This window comes from Rousettus aegyptiacus, unplaced genomic scaffold (assembly GCF_014176215.1).
Source record: "Rousettus aegyptiacus isolate mRouAeg1 unplaced genomic scaffold, mRouAeg1.p scaffold_m13_p_3, whole genome shotgun sequence".
NCBI lineage: Eukaryota > Metazoa > Chordata > Mammalia > Chiroptera > Pteropodidae > Rousettus > Rousettus aegyptiacus.
The window spans coordinates 14,724,964-14,748,854 of NW_023416306.1; the positions used below are offsets into that span (position 1 = coordinate 14,724,964).

At 41.2% G+C, this 23,891-nt stretch overlaps 1 protein-coding gene across 11 annotated transcripts in view; it reads left to right on the top strand.

The window, feature by feature from the left end:
- ASTN2 (astrotactin 2) overlaps window positions 1–23,891 on the top strand; it is a 900,155-nt gene that overhangs the window by 607,082 nt on the left and 269,182 nt on the right. For all 11 annotated transcript variants that reach the window (XM_036238510.1, XM_036238511.1, XM_036238512.1 and 8 more), the window contains one exon: window positions 5,523–5,711. In XM_036238510.1, coding sequence (XP_036094403.1) covers window positions 5,523–5,711 — 189 coding nt within the window. The remainder of the gene's footprint in view (window positions 1–5,522; window positions 5,712–23,891) is intronic.

Below are 23,891 nucleotides of genomic sequence, written 5' to 3' on the forward strand. Positions count from 1 at the left end.
ACATACATTTTTGAATATATGTATCTAATGTAAATATTTACCTTATATGTAATAATTACACATGTATTATATGTTTATAATATATGTATATATGTATGACAGTGAGTCCAAGGGAAGTTTACAGATTTGATCAGGATCATGTAGCTGGTAGGTGGTATGGCCTCAATTTGGACTGAGGTTTAATTAGATGCAAAATCTGAACTAGACACCTTCTGTCTTCCTCAATAAATTCACCAAAGTAGAAATTGTACAAGCTACATTCTCAGACTAGAATCCAATGATATTAGATATTAACAACAATCTAGCTAGCAAGTGAATCTATCTACCTGGGGATTAACAAAAAGACAACCTTCTAAGTTACAGTTGTGTAAAAAGACAAAACAAAACAAAACCCCTTCAAATCACCACTTAATCTTTAGAAGTGAGCAAGAAGGCCACATATCAAACTTGTACAATCCATGGGCAAAATAGTCAGAAGCTCCACAGCTTTAAGAAGCAAGAAAAATCGAAAATAAACAAATGAAGCCTTCAATTCAAGAAGCCAGAAAAAAAAAAAACTATTATAAAACAAAGTCAAAGAAAGCAGCAGGAAGGAAGTAAAACAAATAAAATGAAATAAATGAAACAGGAAAGAATAAAAGTAGCCTCATCAGTAAAATGCCAAAAGCTTGTTCGAAGGAGAGAGAGAGAGAGAACACAAATAAGCATATTGGGATTGAGCGAGGGACATAACCATAGGAGCAAAGAAGATAAAACAAAGTTAATGAGAATACTGCGTCTAACTTTATGCTGATAAATTTGAAAGTCTTGATAAAATGCATTATTTTCTTAGAAAATATAAATCACCAAGTTCGATGCTGTAGAAAATCTAAATAGACAGATAACAGAAAATAAACTGATAAGAGAGTTAAATAGATACAATTGAAACAAAGACATCAAGCCCAGGGGATTGTAAGCAGGTCCTATCAAATCATCAAGGGATAGATCACCTTTATCTTACATAAAGCGATCCAGAGGAAGAAAATAAAAGGACAGTTTTCTAATAAATTTCAAATGTTAGCATAATCCTAATATTCAAACTTAGCAGACATATACTCATCTATTTAGAAAAATCTGGTAGACATATTACAACAAATGAGTTTCTTATGTGGTAGGATGAAAAAGCAACTTACACAAATCAGTAATAACTTCCTTCAGTATCAGCAATAACCAACCAGGAAATATAAGGGAAAACATAAGTGAAAAATGAATTCTATCCCTAAAGTGGAATAGACTGTAATAATAAAAACCATTGCTATACTATATGTTTTTTCACACTGTATTCCAAACATAACTCATTTAATCCTAACAGTGGCACTGTGAAATGAGGACTTCTTTGTAGGTAAACAAAGGAAGTCCAGAAAGATTGGACAAAGCATTTTGTCCAAGATTATACAGTCAATAAATACAGAATCAGGTTTTGGACTCTGGTAGTCTGGTTCCAAAACACATACTTGTAACCTCATAGTGTATCACATAAATACCTGTGAATAAGATCCCCACAAGGTAATTGCAAGACTTTTACAACCAAAAGTCTAAAACTTCAGTGAAGGGTTTATATGAACACTTGCTAAATGGATATGTAAACTATGTTTTTCCGAATTACAAGACTCACAACTATAAATATGCTGTATCGATCAGCTGAGATAAGACACATTGCTGTAACAAAACAAGCCTCCCAAACCAGAAGCTTGCACACTTGTTTATTTATGCAAGGTCCACTGTGATGGAGGTAGCCCACTCTCATCCTGCAGTATGCATCTGGGAAACTTAATTTCCAAGCTGGCCATAGCGAGGGAAGAGAGGGCTTCAGAAACACTCAGGACATTTGAAAGGGCTGCGTATAGCAGTGACATATGTATCAGCACATATTCCATCCTTCAGAATCTTGTCACTTGGTCCCTCTGGCCCAATTGCAAGGGATGCTTAGAATCATTGTCTACAGTGCCCGTCCAGGAAGAGGACCCAGTATGGTGAGCACAAGACACCATCTCTGCCACAGTCGTTTGCAGTGCATAGCGCAGAGCTGACTATCAATACATGTTTCTTAGAGGAAAAGAGAATTAAACATTCCCTCAATTTAGTCTGCAAATTTAATGCTGTACCCCTCAAAATTCTACTAGAGTTTTTTATGGAACTTGACAAGCCGACTCCAACGTTCATCTGAAGGGAGAATTGAGTGAGAACAGGGAAAATTTTGAAACAGAAAATTAGTATTCATGATGGAGAACAGACTTACCTTACTATATCTGAACTCTACTATAAAGCTCTAGTAATTAAACTCGTATTGAATTACTGCAAGAATATACCGATAATTAAATAAGAAAGACTCTCATCATGTATACATGGTATACATAGAGATATTGTATATGACAAAACAGCATTTCGAATTAATGAAAAGATTTACCCTTCAGGTAATTATTTCTCATTATAAAATAATTAACTCAAAATAACCTTTTTTTACCATGCACAAAATTTAATTCCACCTAGATTAAATAACTAAAGATGAAAACTATAAATATTAGAAGATACACAGAAATACATTTTATCATCTTGTAGCTTCCTAACCATTACACAAAATTCAGAAGCACTAAAGGACCACGATAGAGAGGTTGTAAGATACCAAAAGCAAGATTAAAATACAAGTGCAGACTGGAAGAAAATTTCAATATGCATGTAAGGTGAAAGGTAACTATCCAGAAAATAGGCAAAATGTATACAGACCACTAAGGAAAAAGACAAGTATTGCAAAACATAGAAAAAGATGTTTTGCAAGTATAGAAAAATGGTCAAAGCACATGGTTGAGCAATCTACAGAAAGAGAAATACTCATGATCGTGATATGAAAAGATGGCGAACAGCACCAGTAACCAGGGAAATGCAAATCCAAACAAAATTGACTTATTTCCCCCCATCCTAGATTGGCAATAATAAACATGAAAGGTAGAATGGATTCTCTCACTCATTGATGATAGGATTTTAAACTGGTAGAACATCTACAGATGGTCATTTAGAAAATCAATCAAAATTTTAAAATTCATAAAACATTGACCCAGCAATCCCTCTTCTAAGAATCTCTTTTATAGAAACACACACATGTGCAGTGATATATGTACAAAGATCTTTATTATGGCACTGTTTGTAATAGCAAACAGCTATAAACAACCAAAATGCCCATCAATAAAGATCAGCTAAAAGCATTGTGATATGTTTGTATTATGCAATGCCAAATAACCATTAAAAAGATAGATTTCTATGAATACTTATTTGAAAAGATCTGTAAGGAATAGTATTAGGACAAATGCATGCTATTTTATGTATGTATGTATGTATGTATGTATGTATGTATGTATGTATGTATATTGCATTGAAAAAACGCTAGAGACATACATGATAGTTAACAAATGATGACCACTGAAATGGGAAGTAAGAATGCATGTGGAGTGAGAAATAAAGACCCTCCACATTTTACTCTATAGACTTTGATAATGTTTAATCACTTAAACAAAAGTGTAATTATTCCCATGTGAATGTGAACATGCTTGTGAAGAAAGGGAGGGAGGGAGGGAGGGCGAGAGCGAGCTCTGCACAGTAAACCGTTTCTCATATTTGCTGGGAACCTCCTGGGATAAATGGATGGAACTAGACGTTATTAAGCCCTTGCCATATACTCTGCACATTTATATAACTCACTTCATCCGTACTACAACTTTATTAAAGGAGAGTTACTTACATTTAACAGATTCAAAAAGAGAAAATCAAGTTTACAAAGGCCCCAGAATAGACCTTCTTCCAAGAACTCTCCACTGCCCTCTGGGTAGGAGCATGCAAACATTAGAAAGACAATTAAGACACTGGGGGTTAGAGGAGAGCAAGAAAAGAGGGACAGCTTGCTTCATGCAAGGGACATTCCTGGTTTTTCACTGGTGTGATCGTGGTTCAAGTTTTCAGCTCTGCCTGTTTATTTTCCTGCCTTCAGCTGCATTCTCTGTCTCTTGCATCAGCAACTGGTCCCTACACCCTGGGAACATTTTCTTCCCAAACCCTGTTACAGAGCTTCTTCCTTCTTAGAATATATGTTCCCGAGTCTCTTTGCAGTCAGATTCAGTAGATCTTAGCTAGTTCTACCTCACAGAACAAAAGCAAATACAAGACTACCTGCTTTCTACTGCCTCGAACCAAAACAGACTGACCAGGGTCATATCTTGCAAACAGGCACAACTGGATTTGGAACAAGAGTAGAAAAAGATGTCTTTGTTGCTATACAGACCTGAATTTGAATGCCAGCTTTGATGCTTACTCGTGGTGTGACATTCTTTATCTCTTGACTTCTCATTTTGCTTCTCTGTAAAGCAGGAATGACGATACTACCTTTTTTTATGATTAGAAAATAGATATACAAAGCTCCCAGTGGATATTACATGCTCGATATAGAAACGCCGCCATTACTACTATTACCATAATTATGTTAAGTACCTTGCAATTCCTAACTATTTTTTTGCTGCCAGTGTGTCATGGGATCTCATAGCAGCCTAGTAACATAGGGTAGGATAGGAGTGTCTATTCCATTTTACAGATGAGGGAACTGGAGATTGAAGAAGTTAACTGATTGTCTGGGTTCAGATAGGTCTAAAAGATCAAAGATTATATTAAACAGATTTTTCCAATTATGCAACCTATTCTCTTGTGTGTCTTATTTATTATGTGTACCCTATCAGCAGTGCCTACCAAAGGACCGCGAATAGGTAGACTCTTAGAGAATACCATTTCTGAGTTGATTTTTTAGGGACTGAGACTTCTGCTTTCTTCCTTCCTCCCATGCCTCTGTAAGAGATTCTTTTCCCACTGCAAATCCCCAAATTGCAATATTATTTTTACATTCCATTCAGATGCCTGTTTTGTCCATAGAGGAGTCTGCTCTACCTCAAAGGTATATCAAGGGCCCTTCTGCTGTCAAGATTGGGTAGTTAGAGGCCAACAGAGACAGCTAACATTGCTTAATTGAACAGAAACAGCAACTGCTGCTCCGTGTGCTGTCCGTGGTCCTGAAAGGATCACCTCTGAGCTACAAGGGCAATAAAATCCTCGTTTTTGCAATAGTCTTCAACCTTGGTCGACAGATACACTGGGAATAGATTCTGAAACTAGTTGATAATTCCCTGTGAATTGGTCTGTCATGCTTTTTAAGGTCTGTGTGTTCATGGAAAACAGTTTTTAAATTTGCTTTGTGCGTGGATGTGCACTCTGGTGTTCCCCTGACTCCTCCAAAATGTCACAAATGACTTTCCTTGAATTTACCAATTTGCAGGATTAATGTGCCTCTCTCAAGACACCTGTGCCCTAGATAGACTCCAGCCAGAAGAGCTACCTCCATTCCTAAACTCTGACCTGTTTTTCAGACAAAGGAGACCTTGGTTCTAGGTCACCCCCAGAGGGGGCATCCCACATGCGGAGCTAACTCTTGACTCTGTTTTATCCTGCAGTTGTGTGGAGGAGTACAAGCTGGCTCCTGATGGAAAGTCCTGCCTAATGCTCTCAGATGTCTGTGAGGGCCCCAAGTGCCTCAAACCTGACTCCAAATTCAACGACACCCTCTTTGGAGAGATGCTGCATGGTTACAACAACAGGACCCAGCATGTGAACCAAGGCCAAGTCTTCCAGATGACTTTTAGGTATGGGACAGACACTTATACTTCACTAGTTAAATCACTGACCCAAAATATGGGATGGGGAGGAGTCATGGGCACCATGGAGTAGTCCTGTTATATTGGCCAGCATCTCCCCAAGCTCACCAGTGCCTATCCATGAAGTGCTAGAAGTCAGCAAAATTCATTCCATGAGGGTCCTTCTCCACTGACCTGTTCCTTATCTATCTTACCCTCCCAGTTTTCTAACTGTATGCACCTATTTTAAATTCAATTTTAAATCATCTTGTAAGTATAGTTAATGGATTTTTAAAATTTTTAAATTAATCTTTCAGTCTATTACAAAATAGGTGACCTATGTAGGCTAGTCAAGCAGTTCAAACATAAATACATTCAATGAAGTAGAAAATAAAATTGCTATCACCCGGAAATATACAGAATTAACATTTTTTTAAATATTCTTAGAATACCTCTCTCTCTTCTTGTATAGATACACACACACACACACACACACACACACACCCCAAATCTCAGTAAAGCTGTCTAGAAATTTATTTATTTATTTATTTATTTATTTATTTATTCATTCATTCATTTATTTGCTCAACAATACATCAAAGACCTCTTCCTCTGTTCACAAATACAGAGGTACGTGAGAAATTAAAAGATGAGACTACTACCATGCAAGAGAGAACAGAATGGGGACTGGGTTGGTCAAATTATATGAAGTACAGACACGCAGTCTAATTGTGAAAGGCTTCCTGGGAAAATTAAAGAAACTGGATCTGTTCAATTGGGAGAAGAGAGACCTTGAGTGGGATGTATTCATGCCTCAAAATTGGATGAACCATAAGATGGTAGAGTGAAAAGAGTCATTCTATTTATAAAAAAAAAAAAAATGATTATCTTTAAAAAAAAACTGTACTTTTAGACAGTTTTACATGAAAACGTGATAGGATATTATGACAAAGCAGGGGTTTCTCTACCATTTGAGAGTGTCAACAAAAATCAGAACTAGTAAGAAACATCACCGTTACAATCATTATCATCCTTATCCCATCATCTAATTTATAATAGTGATGATTATAGTAAGAATGGTAATAGTGACTAATATTTATTAAAGACTAGTATATACTAAGCTCTTCACTAAATGATAATAATAACAATAATAATGGTCACTAACATTAATTCAGCACATGCTGAGAGCATTCTAAGCACTTTTGCCCCATTAATTTATGTAATCTTCACAGTGACCCTGTAAAGCAGAGACTGTTATTATTCTCTTTATACAAATGAGAAATGAAATGTCAAGTGACTTTCCCGGATCCCTCTTCTAGGAGGTGAGAGGGCCAGGAGAATGCCATTTTAGCTTCACTGTTAAAACCCTTTGAGGCACTGTGTCCTTCATTTTACAATGGAAAAACCAAGACCAAAGAGGTAAAATGATTTCTTCAAGGTCACCATCTAATGAGAGAGAGAGTGAGGATTCAGATGTAAGTCTGGTTGACTCCAAAGCCTTGTCTGTGGCCTCTAATCGAACATGGTCCATCATTTCCCATTTTATAGAACTAGAATAAAACTGTGAATTCCCTAAAACTATTTACCTATATAGCTAGCACATGCTCTTTGAGGACCTAATATGTCCCAGGTACCATGCTAGTTACATAGGATACAATGGAAAATTAGATAAAAATGACCCTGCACCCTGTGGTGTTTAGGTTGTACATGTGTGCATATGTGTGTGCATGTGTGTGATCCTAAACATTTACTTAATTTGTGGTTGGTACTATGAAGTAAAGGTATAGGGTTCCAGGAAAAGAATTAACAGTGGAATCTAATTTAGTCGAATTTAGTTTAGGGAATGGTAGGAGCACATTATTGGCTTAGGCAGCAATAATGAGGCTTTCTACTTTGTAGGTGAAGTGCTATTTAACGAATACCTAGAAGATGAGTAGGAGTTAGCGTTGGGAAAGTTTTCAAGCAGAGACAGATGTTCTAGAAGGAAAAACAAAAGTGGTTGGCTTCAGGAAACAAAGAAGTTTGGTAAGGTTGGACATGAGTACATGAGTAAAGACTGGTCAGAGGCAAAGCCAGAACAGTAAGCAACGGCAGGTTACAGGGGTCTCACAGGTCTGATCTTTAGTCTGATAGCAAATGGGGGAGCTTTTACACAGTTAAAGGAGGGGAGCATATTGTGATTGCACCGTAATTTTCAATCTACATGGGAAGTAGATTGTGATGAGGGTGGCGGGGGAAAGAATGGAATGGGGGGGTCGATTCGGTGTTCGTCGTGGAAGCCATGTGTGACGTCAGCCAGGATAGTGGGAACAACTCTGAAGATAAAAGAGAATATTGGGGGTTTGCTGTGAGGGAGGATGGACAAGGTCCAGGCAGCAGTTGCAGGCAAAGGGCGAGGTCGAGGGAGGAGTCAAGGGTGATAGGAATGATTGGCAGCCACACGGCGATTTAGTGGCAGAGTCAAGTCCTCTGATTCCCAGCCGATTTCTTTCTGCTACTCAGATGCTCAAGCAGAGGCCAGATGCTGCTCTGTTAGAAAAACTCTGGGAGAAGTTTAAGAACAATCTGAATAAACCACCCAATTTTGAGATTTCACAATGCTGACTTTCTGTAGTTTTAATCGTCTATGAAACTCCAACGTGATGCATCATGGTGGATAGAATAATGCTGTGTGGAATCCAAAAGAAAAAAAAAAATTAAAGAACTTGCCCCTTGCCTTCAAGAAAGGAATTTACAAGCTTGCGAGGTGACACGTGCAATTGAAAAAATATACATGAAAATTTAATTTGTTAAGTGGTTTCCAAAGAGTTTCCACTTGAAGCCTTTTAGGAGGATTTATAAGGCATGATAAAGGGCGTCTCTGAGGATGAGGCTTGTGAACTGCTGTGTGAAGTGATAGCAAAGAATGGTGCCTCTTGGAAGGATGAGAACCATGAGGACATTTTCCTATCCAGGAATGAGCCTGCAGAAGGCCAGCCATAGGGGTAAGCGGGAGGAGGAGTCAGGAAGCCAGATCTCCACACCTGATTCTAAATCTTGGCCCCACCCATGATAAGCATAGTCCTACTGCTTACTCTCCCCAAAGGGATGTTTTTCCGGATGCCAACCACTGCAATATGTTTGATATAGTTTGATCTCTCACAGCAACTGTCAGAGTGGCTGGCACGTGATAAATGAGCAAATGCACTAGCTCCCATTCTCTTGTGTGAAGATTTCCTTGATCCGAAAGAAGGATCCAAACTGGGCAGTAAGATGCTAGTTCCTGAAGGGGTTTCGTGGGATCCCAGGATCTCATTTTACATACGGAGAAGAGACTCGACTAAGATCACAAAAGAAGCCATTGCAGGGCTAGTCCGTGATGTCAGATCTGACGGCGTAGAGTGCTTGCCTTCCCACTCCCAACACACTGGTCAGTAAGAGAGAACATGGTGCCTTAAAGGCTGGCCCGGGAGTCTCCAGGCTCAGACGGAATTTTACCCCCATCAGGAGTTTGTATTCTGCCTCAGACACTCTGTTCATTGTTCTCAACCGTTCAATTCCAGGTTGTCTCTGAATAGCCAGGGTCTGTGTCTGCCCCGATTTGCTCATGGAGGGGAGTTCAGTGAACAGACCAGACTTTCTCTTTTGACGACAGTTTAAGATTTATAGAACTCCCCAGACTACCACTGTATTAGAGTAGCCCATTTCACTTAAGCTCTCTAATCCTTGGCTTCAGTTAAACTTTCTTTTCAATCATTTCCCTCTCCAGGACATGTCACCTCTTGGAGCCACCTGCTAAGGCAGTTGTCTTTCCACAGGGGAAGGTGACCAGCTTCTGATAAATTTATCTCTTTCAAGTCTCCCTCCCTGAGCCCCAGACAGGGTGAGCAGGGATGCTGCAGCTCCTTTGTCCTCCAAGTACTAGTAGGCAGGCTTGCAAACTTTTCAGCATCAAAAACAGTTGCCATTTCTCGTCTCCTTCTCCTCGTTTTTTCCTCCCTCCTCTGAGTAATCTCCTAACCAGCCCTCCGGAGTAGCTATCAGGCACTCAACCAGCCATCCTGCCATATGCTTCATTTCCTGACAACTGCCTCCCCTGGGATTTCAAACTCTCTACCAGCTAAGGACTCTCCTGTGTGACAGCTGCGACTCTGCTTTATCGTTCTCTCTGCCCCTGCCCAGATCCCCACACCTAGCAACTGCTTATAGAAGACATATCTGCATTCTCGGGTCCTCTCTTGAATCTCCAAAAGAGCACCCTTTACAAAATCTAACATTCCAAGTCTCCAAACTTGATACAGTTAGAGATTAACTGGTTCAGATCTAAACCCTTGTGGAGAAACTGAGGCCCAGGAGAGGGTATAACTTGTTGAATGATCATTGTGGTTTGGGGACTCTCTGAGACTGAAAGTTAGCATCAGTGACTCCCAGACGAATGTTGTGGTTTTTGGTTCTGTTGTAAGGATATGCATGTAACTTCTGAATATCCCCCATTAGCACATGGTGAGAAGAGCCACCTGTTTCATCCCTGCTCTCAGCAAAGAGGGAGGGCCCAGGTGCTATAAGGGGATACCAGATTCATAACTAACAAGGGATCTGAGGCAGGGCCACCCCGTGAGCATGATTGTGCAGGAAATTGATCCCATTCCTAGCTACCTTCTCAAGTTGCCACATGTGGGCTGCAGCCTGTCTCTGGGAGCTGAACATGTGGAGAAGTTTGGGAGCCTGACAAGGCCGGGGGTCATCAGCCATCTACTGTGTGTGAAGGTTAAGTGCGGTGCACAGTAAGAGACCCCCACAGACAGACAGAGACAGGCAGGAGTAATAAAGAGAAGCCATCAGACGAAGCAGAGACATGGAGAGAGACACCAAGGTAGAGGAGACGTTGAGCAAGAGCGTGAGCGGCAGAATGAGGGAAGGACAAGCACACAAAGAATTAAAGTGACGTAGAGCGGGGACGAGGGTTGAAGAGATAAGGAGACAGACTGGGAAAGGTTCGGGAAGGAGCGGAAGGTGAAAGTGTTAAAGGAGAGACCAGAAGTGATTGATAGAGAAAAGAGATGCAGAGTTCATACGAAAGTCAGAAGATAATTTATTCCCCTAGGGAATAAAGGTTTCTCTAAGAGAACAGATGGTGCTGGGAGAGAGCCCTGGATTAGCAATCAGGTTCAGATGGACATGAATGGATGTAAAAGCCTGCAGTAAACAGTCCAGTTCCATGAAAACATGAAGGATCGAAGATCCCTCTTCCGAATTGCCCCCAACCCAGTAAGTGATGCCAGGCTTTGCTGTTTCCAGTGCCTGTGGGTGCACTGTGTTGGTCTGAAACACCCATGCAGGGTCACTATCGGAATCCCCTCCCTATAGCTCCTAGTCAGTATGAGAACGGCGAAGACCGTTGGAGTGAGATAAACTCATCAAAAGTTAGCGGTATTTGATGTTTTGTTGGTTTGTTTGATTTTTACTTCCTTCCCAACCCCATCTTCACCCGTCCCACCTCACTCCTATAAGAAAGAAAGGTCACTTTTGGTTATAGATGGCATGGATTCAGAAAAACATCAGCCAAGAACTGTTATTGAGCCTGGAATCTCAGAAATTGCAGTGAGGAGAAGTTGCTCGGGAATGGGGACCAGATGAATTACAGTGGTCGATTTTGCAAAAGCCTCACCAAAAAGAAGACAGTTCTGCCAGCAGTAGATATTTGCTCATAAACCTTTAAGAATGACCTACACAGAGCATGAGGAGCTCATAAAAGATTTGCTAGAAAGGCACTTTTCAATCTGGTCTGCTTATCAGATGTGCATATTGCACAGCGTAAGAGGACGATTTGGGGTACGATGTGAGATTTCAGGATGAGCCACCACCAACCCACGCCTGGAAAGACAGAAGGGCTCTCTTTACCAATCTGAAGATAGTTCACTTTTGAGTGGCACCCACTCATTCTCCAACGGAAGGTCCTGAGTCATATCTTAAGTGGCCTCCAAAACTTTGGTTTTTCTAGTGCATTCCTAGGAGATAGTCTGTTGTACATGTTGCTCCTGGATCCTCCTTTTCCCTCCTCCACCTTAACCATGTGTACATTTTTTTTTTTTTTATGCACCAGACCTGGTACCATGTACTTGATATATTTTCTCATTTAATCTTTCCAATACCTTTTGCAAAGGAGCCCTTAAGAACTTGGTCTTACAAAAAAGGAAATGGATGCTTCAACCAGAATGCATTAGATCGTGCCTGATAGTAAACAACTTTAATATCTCAATGGCTTCACAGGAAAGTGTGTATGTGTTGCTGTGCCACACACCCCACACGGAATTGGGAACATGGGCTCGCAAAGTACCAGCTTCATGTGCTTCCATGAACATTACAGTAGTGGGAAGGAAACTTGACTCTTATTACTGCCCCCTAGAGGTGGCATTCTGCTCATGTTGCATTGGTTAAATCAAGTCCCATGGTCACAGCACCCCTCAAAATGTTGAGCCGGAACATTCAATCATGTTATGTCCCAAAAACCAGAGAAATATGTGGGACAACCATACTCTTTACTACACTGAAGCGCAGAGGTGTTAGACTAGGCTTACAGTCATATACCTGAGAGCAGGTGGGTCTGAGAACAAAGCCCGTGTCGCAGTGTGCGTCCCGAGCTCTCAGCGTTCTTCCACTTCATGCTGCCACCTCTGAGAATTGTACTAAGACCTTCTTTGCCCTTCTTATCAGTTTCTTTCATTTAATTTCTAAAGAACCATAAGCTTTAGAGATGGAAGAACTTCGGGGAATAGTTTGTACAGAGCCTCCCTACCCCCCATTTTTTTTAGATGAGATGCCTGAGGCTCACAGTGTTTAAATGAATTACCTAAAAACACATAACTAGTAAATGAATCAGCCAGGATTCTATCCCCCAGTCTGCGGGGGGCTATACTATATCCACTCTGAAGACTTAGAGGTGTGGGAATCAACTCCCACACTGTACAGATGGTACCACCAAGTCCAAGGTTCCATAAAGAAGTAACAGCAGAGCCAAGCCTAGAATCTGTTTTTCTGTACTCTCAGGCCTAGGTGTTTTGTAATGTACCACGATCTGATTATAACGAGAGCAAACAAAGGAGGTGGGTGGTGGAGAGATTATTAATTAAAAGTGTCATTAGCTTTTGATTTTCAAGGCCATCCCCAATCCTGTCTATGAGGTAATATTCCAGCTCTTGGCAAAATTCTCGATTTGCCACCTGGAGCCACAGCTGTACGCTACCTTTTGGTGGGGACCACTGGCAAGATCTTAGAAGTGGAATGAGGACAGAAGTTGGAGACTGGATCACAGGAATTAAAGGGTTATTTTCCCTGGGGTCCTCACTCTTGGGCTGACTGCAGAAGAATCTCTCTTCTGTGTCTCCATCTTTCCAAGGTTTCCTGACATCTGAAGAAGTCAAAGCTGATATGTTTGATGCACCATAGGCCCTGGCATCAAAAAGCTGAGTTTCCATTCCTGTTTTGCTGCCTCCTGCTCCATCATCCTTGGTCACTCTCCCCTTCTGGTTTCTGTTGCCTTTCCTGTAAATAAAGGTTCGGGCAGCACTTAGACTAAGACTGAGGGCTTCTGACCTAGAGTGCTCTTTCTACTCAGCCCCATGGCCAGGAGTTTAGTGAAGACTTAATCATAAGAATCACCAGGGGCTGCACTGAGATCTGGCAATTATTTTTTCCCCATGTAATGGGCCTGGGAAATTGAATTTTCACTGCATTCTCAGGTAGTTCATATTATCCAGCAATTTGGGAAGATGCTGGCCTGTGTCAAAGATACTCGGCTCTAGAGTCCAAGTTCAAGCTTGCTACTTCTCACCTCTATGACCTTAGGCACATTAGTTCCAATAAACCTGTTTGCTCCTCTCTGAATTAAGAAAAATAACAATAGCTTCTGATTCCTGGTGGTTTTGTAATGATTCATTGAGATTGACACCTGTTGCTTCCCTGATTTTTGTAGACAGAACTACAAGAAGCTGCCAGATCAATAACTTAGGAACAGTTCTAGGGAAAGGCCACCCCCATGTGCATGATTCTACAGGAACTTGATCCCTTTCATGGTTGAGACCCAACTTGACCTAGGTACTGCAAGGACAAGTAACAGGGTCCAAGTTATACATCTACCATTTCTAGATGTGGATCATTGGACAAATCTCTTAACCTCTCTGAACCTTAAGATTTTTCCACTGTAAATTTGGGTTTTACTTCAAAATATTCTCAAAAGGCTGTGGTGGAGATTTAACAGACTGATAAGCAAAGGTCCTAGACACAGTGGGCTCTCTAAAAACATTGTTTTCTTTCCATTAAATTTATTTCCCCCTAATTCCAGAATCGATAGCAGATGAAGACTTTTGTTGGTGGTGGTATTGTTGCATTTTGTTGGAGTGGACAGCTCAGCCTGCAGTATGAGATGGATAGCAGCCAGGGTCACCTTTGTGTGGGTTTTGTGTGTGTGCGGAAAGATTATGTCTTTGGAAAGACATAATCCTGCTTATGTGTTGTATTACCTTTGTCCGAGACCAGTGGTCCTCAACCTTTTTGGCACCAGGGACCGGTGCTCCTATGAGAATCTAATGCCCGATGATCTGAGGTGGAGCTGAGGCGGTGATGCTTGCGCTGGGGAGCAGCCGCACAGACAGACAAAGCTTCGTTTACTGGCCCACCACTCACCTCCTCCCATGTGGCCCATTTTCTAACAGGCCATGAACCAGTACTGGTTTGTGTCCTGGGGGTTGGGGACCCAGTCCCAGAGCTCATTTGTTCCTGTTTGAATGGCCTACAGTGGGAAACATCTAAAATTAGAAATGTGGGATTTAGATGCTTCTGTACCCTGTGTGGAATTTGATAATGGGTCTGGGCCCAGATCCACAAAGTCCAGAAGCATGTTAGTCTCTCACCTCTGAGATCATATTTATCGATTAGCTTAGAAATGGTGTATCCAAATGGGCAAAATGAAGGTTAGCCAGTAAGCCCTACTGGATTACGCATCAGTCTTGCTCACCTCTCCTCTCTTTCCTGATTTCCTTCCTATTTTATTAACTCATCATACCCTCTGGTGCATTTCTTAATATCCTTACACATGGTTGATATTGTAAAAATATTTTTTCTTTACTTTTCAAAGCCCATCTTTGAGGACTATAAGTAGATGTTTTTCTCATGACACAAGTGACCAGAGCAGGTAGACTATTGTATATTTGACACAAGAAAACTGAAGCTCAGAGGGGTGAAGTGTAGCTTCCAAGGTCACACAGCCAGTAAATAAGAAGCTGGATTCAAGTCTCTCTTGACCACCCTATAGCCTCCAGATAATGTGTGCACACATATTTGCAGATGGTCTCAAACCCTGCGTTCCTCTAAGATCAGGAAAGCAAATAATAGCTCGGAAATTATTATGCATGAAAACCTTATCTAAAGAGGCATTTTTCGTACATCTGCTTATAGCTAGAACTCAATACACGTGAAATACACCAGTGCTTCTCAAACTCTCACATGCACAGAAATTACCAACGGGTCCCACTAAAATACAGCCTCTGGTTCAGCGGGTTGTGGGTAAGGCCTGAGACAGCACTTCAAATGATCTCCTGGGTCTGAGGACCAGCTTTGAAAAATAAGATGTTTAACTGAACTTTATGCTAGATATGAACCCAGGTTATACCTAAGAATGGAGAAGGATTGTTAATCCTCCACTAGCCTCTTTGAAAGCAGGAGCTGAGTTCCAAGGCTAATGGCATTAGAGGACCATGGAATCTCCAAGGGTCCCCACCAGAATGACCTAATGCAAAGACTATGTTTTTGATTTGCAGCATCCAGAGCAGACAGTGTTATCCTGTAATCCTAGTGCATAATTTAGCACATTAGTGCATAAAATAGCATAACTTATTCTCTACATCCATCTACCCATCTACTCTGCTCACTGATGGGTACAGGGATGCTCTGCTGTGAGCCTCAGTGCCTATGCGGAAGACATTTGTTCTGACTGCACTGTTCCCAAGGCATAGTTGGGTGCCCAGATCAGAGCCTCTCCTACGTGCCCTCAGTGCAATTTCAGCCATCATTGGATGTAGCAGAAAATACTTTCCAGTGGAGAGCTGGGCAGCAGTCTGCTTCAAGTCAAAGGTGGAAAACAAACTCTTGGAAATGTAGTGAGAAATCCATTCGGGAAGGGACATTGGCGTGAGTAAAGCTTTATCATTCTCAAATGCTAAGACAAAACTCTCATACCATCAACACACGTTAGTTTAACTGGGGAGAATGAGAAAATAGTAAAATTAAGACTTAGTGAAAGATGCCTTTTATTTGTGTGTAGAGGGGAGCAGAGAATTGCAATTCATCTGTAAACAAGGCCCCTCTCATCTTCCTCCCTAATTATAATAAGAGAAGAAAGAAAAATAACTGCCGATTTTTTTTTTTAATTTAATTCTCAGCGTTCACATCTCTAAATATAACGAACATGGTCATTTTAAGAGGTAAACAATTTATACATAGCATATTTTTGAATGTTCTCCAACTATCCAGAAAATATGTCTCTAGTCTGCAAAAGGTACTAACACAGCAAAAGCAAGCACGTCCATTTCACTTCTCTTCCCAGCTCTCCTCCTCCTTCCATTTTTGGTTTTGTTTTTAATTTTCTGGCTTCAGAATCCCTCAGTACACTTTTTTTTTTCCCTAGGAGGGGGAAGCCTATCTGAATCATGGAGGCATCTGAAGCAGAGACGATTTTTAAAGGACCGCAATTTCATTATCCTGGAAGGCAGGCAGTAACTCAGGCTGGTCTAAGTGCTCAGAAGGCAAAGTCCATGGGGAACCCAGGGAACAGATAAGGATAGATTGTAATTAGCACAGTAATTGTAATTAGCAGAGCAATTGTAATTAGCACAGTGATTGTTTGTTCATCATGGGTGCTTCCAAAGTGACTTCAGGCAGTTTGTTCTCCTAAGTATCTTCTGCCATTTCTCCTGGTGATCTTGTTTACACTGCTAAAGTACTAACGTGCTTAGCAATCTCTTTTATAAATAAACACTCCAAAGGTACCAGCCAGCCCAGCCCCTGGCCAAGCATTTATGCATCCTTAATTTTAACGGAGTCCACAGCACTAAAATTTTACTATATTTGCATTATGCTAAGTGGACGCTGGTGCATTGCTCTCTGAAGAAATCACACCTCACAAGTCATTTATTATTATTGTTTTGTTACTTACAAAGGGGAATAGGATGATGCCAAAGGACTGCACTTACCGTCAGAGATTCCAGTCCTGGCTTCCACTACTTGTTCTCACTGGTTATTTAACATGTTTTTTTGGTCCAGTGCCTGTGGTGGCTTAAGCACTGGGGATGAAAAGACAGGGAGATAGTCAAAGTCTCACTCTTATGCAGATAGAGCACTGGCCCAGCCTTGACGTGGCTAAGAAACAGGGAAGACTTCCTGAAAGATGCTGGCTGACACCTGGAGGGGCTGCTTGACAGTGAGCTAAGTGAGAGAGTGCTCCAGGCAAGTGAACATACAGAGTATCTGCAGACCTAAGCATCCAGGTGGACCGTGAAGAAGGGGGAGGATGGGATGGTAGAGCTAGACAATGGTGGAGGATGGGCAGTCAACCAAGAAGGGTTACTTAAGCACTGCAGTAATGGAACCATTTATGACTATAAGACTGCACAGTCTTATAACCTTTCTGAGCCCTGTTTGCTCACTACTAAATCAGGGAACATTATAATAGCAGCCCCAGAGGAGGGGAGGGAGAGGTGATGAGAAAAGTCAGGTTAAAATGCTTTGTAAAGTGTAAAAACGTGTACAAATGTTAGTGACATTTTCCTAACATGAATCTGAGGATCTGTGAGATACCACTTACTTCGAAATTCTGTGCTGAACTGCACATCCTGATGCATTTGAGATCATGTGGATGCAAATGCATCAGCATTACTTTCTTTGTATTCCTTCCAGAGAAATGAAAAAGTAAGTCTATTCTAAGCTCCCATTAATCAGCCTACGCATGTGTATCAGTAAAATTAATTTTTAGGGAAATATTTCCATTTCAAGGAGATGCCCTGAATAGAAATGTATTTAGTAACAATTCTAATGAAAGATATGATCACAGTTTATTGGATATAAATTAATACAGAAAGCTCCAAGGGCAGTGACTGGGGTTTTATGTAACATCACCACTGAATAATTACTATTAATGATAATCTAGTAGAACACCTCAAAGGTGGCTCTTAAGAGTCCACCATGAGCATTTATTTTTATGTCTCATAAGATTCTCAGAGGAGCCCCTTAAGTGTGCAGTTAATTAGCAGGCACAAATTAGGAGACAAAGCCACAGGCATTTGGGTAGCCCAGTCCTGGTTAATTCAGTATATCCCTGACTACTCGGACAGAACCTTAACCCTCAAATCGGCCAGCTACCTCTCCATTCCCTGTGAGGATCTTGGTGCTCATTGCCACAAGCTGCTTCAGCTTGTTCCAGATGCTTTCCAGAGTAGGAGGAAAGAAATAGGATAAAAGGATTGGTCTTCCTTGCCATCTCATAGTAGGAGAACCAAAGTTACATCAAGAGATACTCCTTAATTTTTCTGTTAGTTCCCAAACTACCTCTAAAGAGTTAGCGAGGACCCAACTACTGGAAATATACAAGCCCAGAGGTCAAACAGGCATCTTGCACCTGTACTTGCAAAGGAGGTGGACACTTAGATTGAAATTGAACTGAATTGAAATTAAATTGCCTTTTAGCTTCGTGATTCAGCCAATAAATATACATCGAGTCCTTATTATGTGTCAGGTTTTGGAGATGCAAGATGAACAAGACTCGCAGAGTCAAACATTGGCGTAAAGGGGAAAAGGACATCTTTCTTTTTTGGTATTATCAAAGTCTGTTAGATTGCCATAGCCCTTTTGCAATAGCCTTGACTAAAGTCTGTTACTCCAATTACTTTAGTTTTTACCTAATGTTCTTTTTTTTCTGGTCCAGGATCTTAGCTAGTTCTATGGCTATCAATCAAAACAAAAATTGTACCAGACAATGTCAAACAGGCAAGGAAGAGTTATTGCAACTGGGGAGAGAAGTCTGAACTCAATTCTTTTGAAATGAAGGACAGAAAGGTTTCTGAGGCTTGTGGCAAGCAAGTGGAAAAGTCCTGGAGGACTTCAGGAGGAGTTTGACCAGTGGGATCTATCCTGCACATTGCAGTTATTTCTGAATTTGCAAAGATTTGTTTCTGTTGTTTTCTTTGATGATTACATTTCAAAGAAGTGGCTCCATGGTCCTTGAGAAAGATCTTACTGGGTTGTAAAATGGCAAGAGATTTTTTAAAAAGAGGTACGTCTTAAAAGGAGCAGGGAAAGAATTTATAGTGAGGCATTGCTGAAGGAAATGCTCTCAGGAAAGGGAAGGCAGTGACCTAGAGTCAGAAAGAAGCTGCCTCTGAAGTCTGGTCAGGCTGAGGGAGCCTTAGCTGCTACCTTGCCTTTATTTCTCTGTCTTCTCGGGTTCCTCTGGCCTGTGACAATTCGGTAGGCTTAATTTTTTTTAAAAAAAGACATTAAATTCACAAAGTCAAATAACAAAAATAGCATGAAGGACATCTAATGAAGAGTTTTACTCCTTTGTCAGACCCTTTCCTTCCTTTCCCCCGCCTCCACCCACTTTCATTAGTTTCTTGGGTAGCTTTCCACTTTGTATGTGTGTATGTGTGTGTGTATAAATTCAACCAAATAAGATTAAATAATATCCTCCTGTTATTTCACAAAAGATACATAAAGTATATTGTTTTTCACCCTTTCCTCCCCATTAGTGATATCTCTTAAAGATCTTTCCATGAACAGTAAACTATTTAACAATGTGCAGATCCCATCAGTGAATACCATACCTCTTTGGGAAAAGTAGGGTCCCCAGGGAGGTGGATGGATAGAGCTGGGTTTTAGAGACAGGTCATCCTGCCTCTTGGGCTGTTGGGCCTCACAGAGGTGATTTCACCCTTCTCAGCCAAGTCTCTGTATATATAAAAAACATGAGTTCTTGCATCTCGTTGTGTTTCTGTAAGATAACTAAGATAAATATGTAAGGAGCTTAGTCCCAGTAAAAGTAACAGTAATGGTAATAGTAGTGCTAATAATACCAGCAATGACAAATGTACAGTACTTACCCTGCACCAAGCACCACTATATCTTCATTTAATCAGAAACACTTATTGGGTACCTATTAAACAGTACTCACTGTTCTAGGAAACAGGGCGTACAACAATAAACAAAATTCATGAAAACCCTGCCCTCATGAATTGTATTCTAGTGTAGGAGACAATCAACAAGCAAATGCATACTATGCCAAGTGTACACAGTGTGGGGGCAAACAGAGTAAGGAGCCAGGGTGCATTAGTCAGGGGACTCTAAAGTAGGCTGAACAGGGAATGTCTCTTTGATAAGATGACATTTATACAAGGACCTTAACAGTTGAGTCAGTGAGTCTTACATATATCAGGAAGGAACTTCCAGGCTGAGGGCACAGCAAGTTCACAGATTCTTGACATGTTCCATGAACAAAAAGGAGCCCAGATGGATGGAACATAGTGAAAGAGAGGGGGCGAGTAATAGGAGAAAAGGTTCCAAGAGAAAAGTAATGGATGTCGAGTGGGGCAGTGTGGTGATCTGTGTAGAGTCCTGTGAGTCACGTAAGCAATGGCACTTTGGATTTTACACCGAGCAAGAAAAGAAAGAAGCCAGTGCACGGTTTGAGCAGAAGAGGGCTATGAGCTCACTCATATTTTTATAAGACCACTCCATCTGGGGTGTGAAGAATAGATATCAGTGGGCATGGCGGAAGCCGGGAAAGACATTCCAAGGCGTTTGCAGTGATCCAGGTGAAAGAGAAAGGAGCATGGTCGGAGGCAGCACCATGGAGAGAGGTGGGCAGATGCTGGGTGTATTTTCAAGGCAGGGCAACAGAATCTTCTGATGAGGGAGAGGAAGAGGGGAGGGAAGGCTGGCTCCCTGCTTGTAGCCCTGAGCAGCTAGACAGATGGAAGTGCCATTGATGGAGGAAGGAGAGACCATGGGAGGAGCAGGCATAAGAGAGGGAAGTAGATATATAAATTCGGTTTTGACCATGTTAAAAAATGAACTCGTTTGTGGAAAATTCCGCTCATTTCTAAAAGTAGACAATAGTACAATAAAACCCCAGGTAGTCAGCACCCTGCTTCCATCGCCATCTTCTGCTCGTGTCTAATGTCTATCCTCATGGAGATGTCAGGGAGCCAGTAGGATATGCCCGCCCAGAAGAGAGGCCAGACTTGAAATGCAAATTTCAGATTATTTAGCATATAGATGATATAAAAGAACCCAGAGGAGACAGCTCACCAGGGAGTAGATAGAAAAGGGGAGAGCCTAAGCCCTGAGCTCAGGGGCTCCCGTGCTTATAGGTCGGAGACATGAAGAGCCAGAAGCAAAGGAGGGTGAGCATGCGCTCCCCGTGACAGAAGAACCCAGGAAGTAATGTCACCTATTTAAACCCATTCAGTTCTTACAACAGTGTCATGTACATGTAGGGATCTGACATCAATTTTCTCAACAACATTCAGCTTGTAAATGCTCGAGCCAGGAAGGGAATCTAGATAGTCTGTCTCCACACACATACTCAAATATCCGTTCCTCCCCCTGCCCCCCGCTCGCCCTCTTCTATCACACAGTCACACATTTCACTCTATTCATATCTTTGTGCTAAGCTAAGGGACCTGAAGGTGGCGGAGAGGGGAGCGGGAGAACGTTACAAAAGTATACTCCCGTTAAAAGTTAACTAATAATGCAGGACATTATGTGTGTGATGGACCACCAAATTACCTTCGTCAATAACTCAACACTGCCTAATAATATTATGATGATAATAATTGCTGTTTACTGAGCATTTCTCCATGGGTCAGGCACTGCGCAAAATGCTTCAAATGCTTTAATTCTTACAAGTTTATGGTGATGAGCCAATGTTATATCCATTCTGCAAATAAAGACATGGAGGTTACAGAGCTTCGGAAGTGGTGGCGAGGAATTTGCTCTGTTCCACTAATGGTTTTGTGATCACATCATTCAGAAGGGAAAGGGCGGAGGGAGAGCAACATAGGCTTAGGGTTAAGGAGATATGGGTTCAAATCTTAGGTCTCTGTAATATGATCTTGATCATTTATCTAACCATCCTCAGTTTCCTTTTCTATGAAAATAACAATGAAAAAAATCCTATTTCTGGTCCTCGTGCTATTTTTCCTCTGAAATACTTGTAAAAACCTAAGTTAAATAAATATTTTTGTGATTCTTTCATGTCTGCCTTCCCTATTGACATGCGACCTGGGACCATCTGACTGTTTATTGTAAATCCCCAAGACCTAGCAAAGTGTCTACTCAAGTAAGTTCTCGAGAATTAGGAGCTGTGAGTTAGCAGTTGTTTTTTTGTTTGTTTATTTGCTTATATATAAAATGTGTGAGATTTGTGGGTCAGAGAAGCTTTTATACCAATCCACAGACTTGACCCCCACCCCCTGCTGCCATTAGTCATAGCATTTTACACCATATGCTACCTTATATTTCTGTTTTCCTCTGGGGAGCTGAAGCAGTCAGCACAATTTGATGATGAGACCATGGCTTGGACTTAGGCAGACCTGGAATTTAATTCAATGTCTGCTGCTATTAGTGTGACCTTGGTCAAGTCACCTGACCTCTCTGAATTTCATTGACCTTGTTTGTACAAGGTGAATATATTAACTACCTCATTGGTCAGGTGACGAAATAATACAGTGTTTAACTTAACTGAAATAATACAGTGTTTAAATCAACTGACTCAAAGAAGATGGTTAGTATATTCTACTTATTTTCTCTTTCCAACTTCCAGGAAGAAGCCACATTTATTCGTATGCCCACTGATAAAAATAAACAGAGGTTGAGGCATAGAAGGTGACTATAAGTTGGAAAGCAGGAGGAAAGAAAAGGAAGGAAGGAAAGAAGGAAAAAAAAAAAAGAGGTTCAATGAGCTTATCTTTAGGACTGAAGAAAAGAAACATTTACATTCACTCATTGAACAAATATCCTACACTTGACTAAATTTTGATATCTGTGCAGAGCAGTGGAGCTACCACGTGAACCAGACAGTTGTAGGATTTGTAGGGTGACCCTATATCCCAGTTTGACTAGGACGATTCTAGTTTATGCCTACTCTTGCAGAGTCCTGTCTGGTTTAGCATTTATCTCAGATAAAAGTCACCTGTTGACTCTAAAGTCACTCTACCTGCTGAGCTCAAAGGTAACAAAAGAAAGGTGCTTATTCAAGTGAGCTGCGCAGAGTGACGTGTGGAAGTCACAGCACTCTGGGAACGTACCTCAGGGACTCCCGTCAGGCGTCCAGGAAAGTGCTCCTCAGGAAGTAATGTCTAAGCCGCGATGCTAGGGCCGAGTATGAGCTTATTCGGTGAAGAGAAAGAAGGGGACAGACTGTAATAAGCTGATAAGGGTTGGTACACAGAACATGTGGCTCCAGATGTAAAGACTGAAAAAGACTCAAGTCATTATCCAGACAGTGGCAGTTGTGGGGTCTCTTTCCTAGTCTTCATTTACTCTGTAGGTTTCTAAAGGAGAGAAGGATCTCTCTGACTCACTTTGCCATCTTTAGGGAAATAAAGGAAGAATGGAAGTTTATGAAATATGTACTCCCAGATTGGCCCAAAGGGACCTGTCACAGAGGTGCCAAAAAGGCAGAGGGAAAAATACCTGTCGCCCCAAAATTAGCTTCTCGTGAAAAGACAGAGGGGAAGATTTTGTTCCGGCAAAGTTATGTAAATGTTGTCGAGTTGGTGCACGGGGTCGCTGAACTGGTACTTGCGGACTGTCACAATATTGATGCGGAGTTTGGCAAGTTAATTTTAAATCTGTCACTTTACTCGTCTACGACTCTTGCTCCTTAATAAAACTCCACAGTGATTGTGGGCTCAGCTGACAGCTGGAGAATGATCTTTGAGTTTGAAACTAGCATGGAGCGGTTCTTTCTCCTTGCCCTTTCTCCTCATGTCTCCTCCTTTCTCCCGTCCCCAAATCCTAGGTTACCAATCTGAAGCCAGGCATCCCTCCTTTGTAAAAGAGATCCCATTCTTGGAGGCAGCATGGGGTCCTGGAAAAGGTATAGGCTTTGCAGTTGAATCAACTGTGGTTTGAATGCTCATTCTGCTACTAACTAGCTAT